Source organism: Asparagus officinalis, chromosome 4 (assembly GCF_001876935.1).
Source record: "Asparagus officinalis chromosome 4, Aspof.V1, whole genome shotgun sequence".
In the NCBI taxonomy this organism is placed as follows: domain Eukaryota; kingdom Viridiplantae; phylum Streptophyta; class Magnoliopsida; order Asparagales; family Asparagaceae; genus Asparagus; species Asparagus officinalis.
In genome coordinates this window covers 5,179,053-5,187,657 of record NC_033797.1, presented here as the reverse complement: position 1 = coordinate 5,187,657, position 8,605 = coordinate 5,179,053, and the positions used below count along the sequence as shown (strand labels likewise).

Below are 8,605 nucleotides of genomic sequence, written 5' to 3'. Positions count from 1 at the left end.
TTTTATTTCTATCTAGTTTTTTTTAGTTCACGAGTTTCAATATTTTGAAGTATTTTCATTGAACATTCAAAGTTAAAGAATCAACTATTAATTTTGTGAGCTAGTTTTTAAATTATGACTTAGTTGTTAATCTTATATGTTAGTTGTTGAGAGTGTGAGTTAGTTTTTAAGGTTTTGCGTTTGTTGTTAGGCCTTTTCATTAGTTGTTAAGCTTATTCATTTGTTGTTAAGTTTTTCCATTAGTTGTTAAGTTTATGCAATAGTTGTCAAGTTTATGTATTTGTTGTTAAGCTTTTTTGCTAGTTGTTAAGCTTATGTATCGGTTGTTAAGCTAATATACATTTGTTTAGCTTTTTCATTAGTTGTTAAACGTAGTCATTGATTGCTAACTTACACGTTTGTCGTTAAGTTTTTTCGTCAATTGTTAAGCTTATGCATTAGTTGTTAAGCTTATACGTTGGTTAGGCTTTTTTATTAATTGTTAAACTTATGTGTTGGTTGTTAATTTTTTGTCAGTTGTTAAGCTTATGCGTTGGTTGTTAAGCTTTTTCGTCAGTTGTTAAGCTTATACGTTGGTTGTTAAGCTTATGCGTTTATTGATAAGCTTTTTTATCAGTTGTTGAGCTTATGCATTGATTGTTAAGTTTATGTATTAATTAAACTTTTTTGTTAGTTGTTAAGCTTATGTGTTGGTTGTTAATCTTTTTTGTTAGTTATTAAGTTTATGTATTGGTTGTTAATTAAGATTTTTGCCAGTTGTTAATCTTATACGTTTGTTGTTAAGCTTTTTTATCAGTTGTTAAGCTTATGCATTAGTTGTTAAGTTTATGCGTTGGTTAAGGTTTTTTATTGGTTGTTAAGTTTATGCATCTTTTTGTAAGCTTTTTTGTCAGTTGTTAAGCTTATGTGTTACTTTTTAAGTTTTTTCGTCAGTTGTTACACTTATGTTTTGGTTGTTAATCTTTTTCGTCAGTTAAGCTTATGTGTTTGTTGTTAAGCTCTTTCCGTCTTGTAATGGAAAGAGGAGGAGTTGAGGAAATAGCTAAAATATTCACTTGCTCAAAAATTATAAATGCATTATATAACATTCCACTGACATTCCTTTACTAAAAAAATCATGAAATGCATTCCAGACTGCTTAAAGGTCAAGCTCAGTGGTTGAACTCTAAGGAGGAGGGTGAAAGAATGGTTGACTGCTTTAAGAAGAAAGAGGGTCTTGATTTTGAAACCAAATAGGCAGGGATCATGATCAATATTAGCTGCCCGTTGTCATTGCTCTTCTTCCTCCTCCTCCAATTCACAACCAAATAGGCAGGGATCAAAGAGGGCCTTGCTTTTAAACAAAGAAGCTTCTAAGTTTTACTTTTCTCTTCTATGAATCCCTCAATTTCTTTTTTGTGATGACTAAGCGCCTAGAATTTACCCTTCTTTTTTAATAAGCCCTGACTTTTCTATTTCAAACAATAAAATATCTAATATAACAGGGAGATACGAGGGTTTCTTAGTAGAGAGGAGTAAAACCTAGGAGTTTCACTGTCAAATAGTATGCATGTGTTGTGTGTGTCCCCATAAACTTGTGAGTCATATTAGAAGCTCCCAACTGTTCGGCTCCATTGTTACAAAAAAAAGTTTGGCTTCTTAGAAGCGAGGGCAAAGACTTAGAGGTTTAGTTATAATTAAAAAACATACTTTTTAGAAGAAAGGGTAAAACTTATGGCTTGATTTGTTAAAAATCAAAATTTGAGAACTTAATAGGAAAGATGGATAAAACTTAGAGACTTCTTAGGCTATGTTCTCATCAAGTAACAACTTTGATTATATTATCATTATTATTACCATTTTGTGAATATATAACTCAAAACCATTTAGTTTTCCTACATTTGATAAGATTGAATGAAGGCATATATAGAATGTTTTCTTGTTTGACTTGGGATGCTCTGATAAGTTATGGAACCCAAATAATTATAAAATATAGCGAACATATAATCTTATAAATAAAGTTCTTTTTTTAGGAAAATATTCTTAGAAAGTCAAAGAGACATGTTAGCTAATTTCATATGTTAAAATTCTAATTTTATGTCAAATAATTTCGCCCCGTTGCTTTCTATCTTTTTATCTCCACTTATTAGAACTTATGCATGTGTTGATATGTAGATAATTTTACTGTTCATATTTTGTCGTTAAGCTCTTCAATAACTATTCAACATTTGACACTAAAGAAGATCATGAACCATATCAAACATGTGTACTATTTACACACACAAAATGTAATTAATTTAGAGTCAAAATTAATTAATTTGAATGTATCTGGTTTCTAACTTTTTTTAGCTCTAATCTTGAACGCTGACTATTTTTCTTAAGTTAATGTTAGAATATAAAATATAACCCTCAAATCTTTACTATAATTTCGAAATTTGGTGCCTTAGAATGGACTTTTAAAAGTGTACCAAAGCAACCCGGGTTCAAATCCCACCGGACACAAATTTAAAGTGAATTTAAAAAAAAAACTTAACACTGGTTTATGCCCAATTCTCACCACAACTTTGAAGTTTCAATTTAATGGCTAGGAACTTTAAGAATTATCACTTCTCTGATCACAACAATTTATAAATTATTCATGCATTATCATGCAGGGTGTACATAATGGCTTAATATGCAGCCAAATCCTTTCAAATTTTGCTTCACCTTCAAGACATTAGATAAATCAAAATTTGTCATCAGAGTATGCATGCATGTTTAAAAACAAAGATCTAAATGGTTCCCTCCGAGCAAAAATAAATATATGTATATTTGAATCATAATTCCAGATCACCAACATATATATATGCCAGAAAAAAAATTTCTAGAAAAAGTTCTAGTCGTACTGAACAACTATTTATGGGACCATAACACCCTCTAAAAATTAACTTACCTCAGACTACCACATGATACTTGAGTCTATGGACGGACTTTTTCATTTATGACCCCAAATGTGTCATACATGCAAACATATGACAAGAGTAATTGCTAGCTACAACCATTGAATTAATATTCACATACAATGTATGTATGTATCCAATGACAAAAATCTCAGCCTCCTTAATGATATATAGCTAGCGTTCACATTTGTAGTCTTTGACTCTCTCTTATAAGTATATTATAGCATATTCACAGATTAATACATCAAAGCTCACATTCTTACTTCTTATATAGAGTACTGTTGAATCTCTCTCTTCTCTCTTTTCTCTCTCTCTCTCTCTCTCTCTCTCTCTCAGCTCAGCTCAACTTTACCCTTTTTCATGAGTTCATTCTTCATGATATAGGAGGATCTCTTCTCTCAAACTTTTGTCCTCTTCATGATTTTGTCCTCGTGATGTAATTAATAGTGGGGAGAAATTAAAAGGCTACATATACTTCTCCATTAGTTAGTTAGTTAGTACTATCTCTAGCTAGCTAGCTAGTAGTGCATCTTCTCTCTTAATTATTTGTTAATTTCATGGCAACGAGCTCTAATAATAATCCCGACGCAATGGAGACCGATGACTGCCCAAACCTGACCATTCAAATAGAGAGGAACCCATCTGAGTCTCGTTTGACAGAGCTTGGCATCAAGTCATGGCCCAAGTGAGCATCTCTCTCTCTCTCTCTCTCTCTCTCTCTAAATGGTTTGCTTTTAATTGGCCTAAATTTTCCCTATTTTTCGATGTCTTTATTACCTGAAAATAACTACTGGAAATGGTATGCTTTCAGATTTTTTTCAATGTTAATTTTTATCTGAAAATAACTGCTAGAAATGGTATGCTTCTTTTAGCCTATCTATTTAATTTTCAACGTTTCCCCCTGAAAATCTTCATACAACAAAAGGAAATTAACTAGTTTCTAAACAGAAATTAAAAACCTGCACGTACGTGTCTACAATTAAAAATGCAGGGCTTCCAATTAAAAGGAATTTCGAAACACAAAGTCGAGGCTTTCGAGCTTGAGATTTATATCTAAACAAGTAAGTCCTTGTTAATGAAGCGCAACCGGCCGGGCTTAATATTCACATGCAATTATTCTCAAAATTAATTCAAGGGTACTAATTAGCTAATTTCTTTCCGGCTCTTAATTAATTAATTTTTATTGCTAATGACGATATTAATGTAGGTGGGGCTGCCCTCCAGGCAAGTTCCCTCTCAAGTTCGACGCGCAGGAGACGTGCTATCTTTTAAGAGGGAAGGTGAAGGCCTACGCAAAGGGATCCAACGAGTTCGTCGAGTTCGGCGCCGGTGACCTCGTGACCATCCCCAAAGGGCTCAGGTGCACCTGGGACGTCTCCATGGCTGTTGACAAACACTACAAATTCGATTCTTCTTAATTAACTAACTGGATAGCCGATGTACCAAGGACTACTATACTATTTTGTCAATTAAGTTAACCGGAGAATTAATTGATGATTTCTCTCCATTCTTTTTCTTGGTATCTACTGCTGATCGTTAAAATCTACGTTTCTATTGTGTTAACTTCTATTAAGATGTTAATGAAGGCAATGATCAAAAACATGGGACTCTACATGAGACAGGGTGAGAGGTGTCGACTCCCTGTCGGTGAGGTGTCGGCTCCCTGTCCCATGATGCTAATGAAGGAGTCGACACCTCACATGTCCCGTATAGGGTTCCATGTTTTTGGGTCCCTATGACACCACTTTTTTTGGATGCATGTCAGTCAAAGAGCCCCTATCAGTCAATGCGGGTCTTATTCAAAGCAATGCTAATTTATTGTTCCTTTGAATGAGCTTATCCCTATCAAATGCAGAGTTTGACCATGCACCACCCCCTACCCTATTATTATATGGGTGGAGAGAAGCAAAGCAAGGGTTTGTCCTCATTTTTTTTTTTTTGGGCAACAACAACGTACCAATGCTTTTATTTTTCATCTCTAGCTAGCTTGTTGTTTATTTATTTGCTTAATTCAGCACAACTTTCTAGAGTAGTTTTCAGCTTAATTAATTACGAACGGGATTCATTAATTAATCAATGCGCGCGGGCTTCTGAGATGAGCGTGGAGGAGCTGGATTGGTTGAGACTTGAAAGGGGAAGTATGTTGCCAAAAACGGATAAGTTAGAATATGCCAAGCTAGGTGTTTACTGTGTTAGGGTTTCTAGAAATGGTAAAAGAGCCGGTTGCTAGGGTTTCCTTTAGGGTTTTTGGCATGATGGGTCTATCTGATGATCGATCGATGAGTTGAATGGCATCATTTTTATTTTTATTTTTACTTTTTTGGGGGGGGTTCAGTTCAGGGGGTTCACTCATTGCGCCTGTGGCTGACATGCGTCAAATGTCATGCTATTTTGTCCTTGAACTGCAAGATGCCTCAAATTATATTAATTGCTTTTCGTCCTCAATAATCCTGCAAAAGTGTCAAAAGCACCCTCCGTTTCGTTGGGATGAAATGACCGTGTTTGGTATCCGTGTTTGGTAACCGGTACAAAACTTGATGTCGGGTAGCGACGTGGATGCATTAGTTTTAGGGTAAAATTGCAAAATAGACCGTTTTTGCTAATTATTTAATAAAATAGACCGTTTTGCTAAATAATTAGCAAAATAGACCTTTTTTTGGCCAACAGGCTAAAAAGATGTTTATTTTGCAAAATAGCTCAAAAAACATACGGGACTAGTAGTCCCGTATGTTTTAATCACGGATTAGTGAAATTTTCTACTCAGAAAACATACGGGACTACTAGTCTCGTATGTTTTCTGAGTCACCAATCCGTGATTAGTTGGCTCTAAACATACATGACTAGTAGTCCCGTATGTTTTCTGAGCCTTGTTTTTCAAAATAGACCTCTTTTTTTCAAAAGATGTCTATTTTGCTAATTATTTTACAAAGTGGTCTATTTCACTATATATTTCATAAAAATGATCTATTTTGCAAATTTTCCCTTAGTTTTAACCTCGCATGCATTTAATATTGTAGAGTACAGAGAGAAAAGATGTCGCGTATGGGCATGCGCGTTTCATCCGAGTAATCTTTAATCCCTTAATATCCAGTCATCTTACTATCAAGCACCAAACTTGACGCCCGGTTCTCTTAAATACTTTACCTAATATAATATAATGTATGGATACACTGCTAGTATTTATAATGCGGATATTAGAGATCTAAATATATATAACCATGCATTTTATGTTGTCAAAACCAACTCCTCAAAATTTTCATAAGGTCAAATAATGGTCCCCTATTTTGGGGTCCCTGAGGAGTTTTCCATTTGAAAATTCAGGTTTTCTCAATAACATCGATCCACACGTCTTGGTATCATTAACGCTGTAATTTGAATGTTTAATTAAAAATTCCGGAACTGGGATTTTAAATCCCTGGGACTGGGAGTCCATTACCATTTTGGTGGGCTCCTTCACTTTTGGAGCGGGTGTCCTTTTGTATTAATTGTTAACATGCATGAATATATATATTAAGTTATGGTGTGTAATTTTCTGCCTTTTGGTGGCCATGCAGCTTAACTTTTATGTGAGGAATCTTTCTGAATTTGAAAAGGAAACGTGTCCTTCGAAGCTGGCAAGCTCCCATTTGTCGATGTAAAGTTGGGGGGGTCGGTTTCAAATTCTTTAAAGATAAGAGAATGAGAGGGCAAAGTTTATCTTATGAATGCAGGTTGGAGATGGGGCATAATTTTGATCCTGACATCTTTGACCAGAAACAAGGACCAAGTTCAAGATATTTTTGTTTCATTATTATTATTATTATTATTATTATTATTATTCGATTGGTTTCATTGTTAATTTGTTTCTAAGGGAACATGATGATGCCCTTACTTTTTGATTTCAAAAAAAGAACAAAAAGGAAACTTGAAGACATTCTTTTACTAAGACTAATATAATAGTCTTTAATATTTTAAATCAATATTTTAAACTACGTAACCCCCTGTTGTAAATACTGTTTTTCTCGAACGTATGAAACCCGGCTCCGCTTTCTCCGCATCAAACCCAAGCCCCAAATAACTATTGGAAAGTACTAAAATCAAAGGCCATATGATTCACCTAATATAGGTGATGAGGTAAATACGTCAAACGTATGGTTACGATATTAACAAACTCTTAAGGGTGTGTTCGGCAAACTGCTAAAACTGGGCCAAGTTTAAATTTGGTCCGGTTTTATTAGAGTTTTGTGTTTGGGAAAAGTTGTGCAAGAATTCGCTCGACTTTTTTTTTAGTTCATTTTGAAGACTCTTAACCAAGCTAGATTTGAGTCATCTCCTACATGGTTTAATTCTGATTTACTGTTAAAAAATAAAACATGAGCGGCCTAGTTTGGAGGGGTTTGCCAAATAATGGCGTGTTTGGCAAATATATAAAATTGGTTAGTGATACAACATTGGTCCAAATCCTTATTTTTAGCTTAGGAAAAATTAACTCTGAATTGAACTGGCTTTTTCTAGTTCAAAATCATGCACGTAAAAACTTGTGTATTCTCTGAAAGTTATATTAATTTCTTATTTTATTTGCAATGGCAGAAGTACCTTTTTTTTTCCTCCACGACCCAAAGAGATGCTGCAAAAGAGCTGTAATAGTATCATGCCCTCTGTGAGCTAAAAGAAAACTAAGCCAAGGTTCTTCGCACCGAAAAAGAAAAAAAAAAGAGAAAATGGAACTATCGCACGGTAAACATTATTCCACCAAATCCTAAAAAGAAATTGACTTTTACTGCAACACATACATGCATTAAAAATTTGTCACGTTTGCAATGTGTAAAACAGCAAAATCAAAGACACTTGACCGGGTTCAGCACTTCATTTAGATTGACTTTTAAGCTCGTCGTTTACAAATATGTAATTAGCTGTGTAATAAAGTTAAAAGCACACGAAAAACTCAGAACAATCTTTATAATAGTTCCTACCGTCTCAAGCAAGAAGAGACCAACCACTCAGTCAAATATGCACCTAGTCCGGCTACAATGTTCTAATCGAAACCAGTGACGTAAAACTTCGTTTATTGACCTTTTACCAGGGATTACCAAAAAAAAAGAGGACAGAAAACTAAGACCCCTCCATGAGAAAAATGTGTCTTTCAACAAAAAACAGTTTTATCAAATATTTCGCTAAAACAACATCAAGTAGATTCAGTAAATTGAAACACATCGCTGTATTATGCGATGTGCAACGAGACATACAACAGTCCCATTTTGAACACTTAAATACCATGAAAAACCACAACAGCCGGAATCATATATCATTAAATAAGGCAAAATACACAACTTCAACTTGGTCCCCATATCAACTACCAAAAGACCCTTGCATTTATCTGATGCCAGAATAACTTCATTGCACTCCCCACATACAACATAATATCAGTGTATGTATGTCTGTGCGCCCTTGTGCCCGTGTGTAGGAATACTAAATATGAGTTGTCACCTCCTGTAGCAAAATGAACTACCAAGGAATATGACAGGTGATATTACACCTTCCTACATGAGCAGGGCGGCTTCACTACTAATCAATCTCGAGATAGCTCATTTAGCGACATGAATTACCACCTTTCATAAATATAGACAGGCAGACGGACACACAGACAAACTAATAGATCCATTTAACTAGCACAAAAGAAGAATCAAACATAAAAACAGAAGTACATG

The 8,605-nt window shown here is 34.6% G+C and overlaps 1 protein-coding gene across 1 annotated transcript; it reads left to right on the top strand.

Annotated features, from left to right (window-relative positions):
- LOC109839709 lies at nucleotides 3,229-4,433 on the top strand. The gene is made up of 2 exons (XM_020408222.1): nucleotides 3,229-3,603; nucleotides 4,126-4,433. Exons 1-2 carry the CDS (start codon nucleotides 3,476-3,478, stop codon nucleotides 4,334-4,336), a joined length of 339 nt encoding a protein of 112 aa, XP_020263811.1. The 5' UTR covers nucleotides 3,229-3,475; the 3' UTR covers nucleotides 4,337-4,433.

Coding starts and splice junctions, on each gene's coding strand:
- LOC109839709 (XM_020408222.1), top strand. CDS start 3,476: ATGGCAACGAGCTCTAATAATAATCCCGACGCAATGGAGACCGATGAC. Junction 3,604..4,125: donor GGCATCAAGTCATGGCCCAA/GTGAGCATCTCT, acceptor ATATTAATGTAG/GTGGGGCTGCCCTCCAGGCA.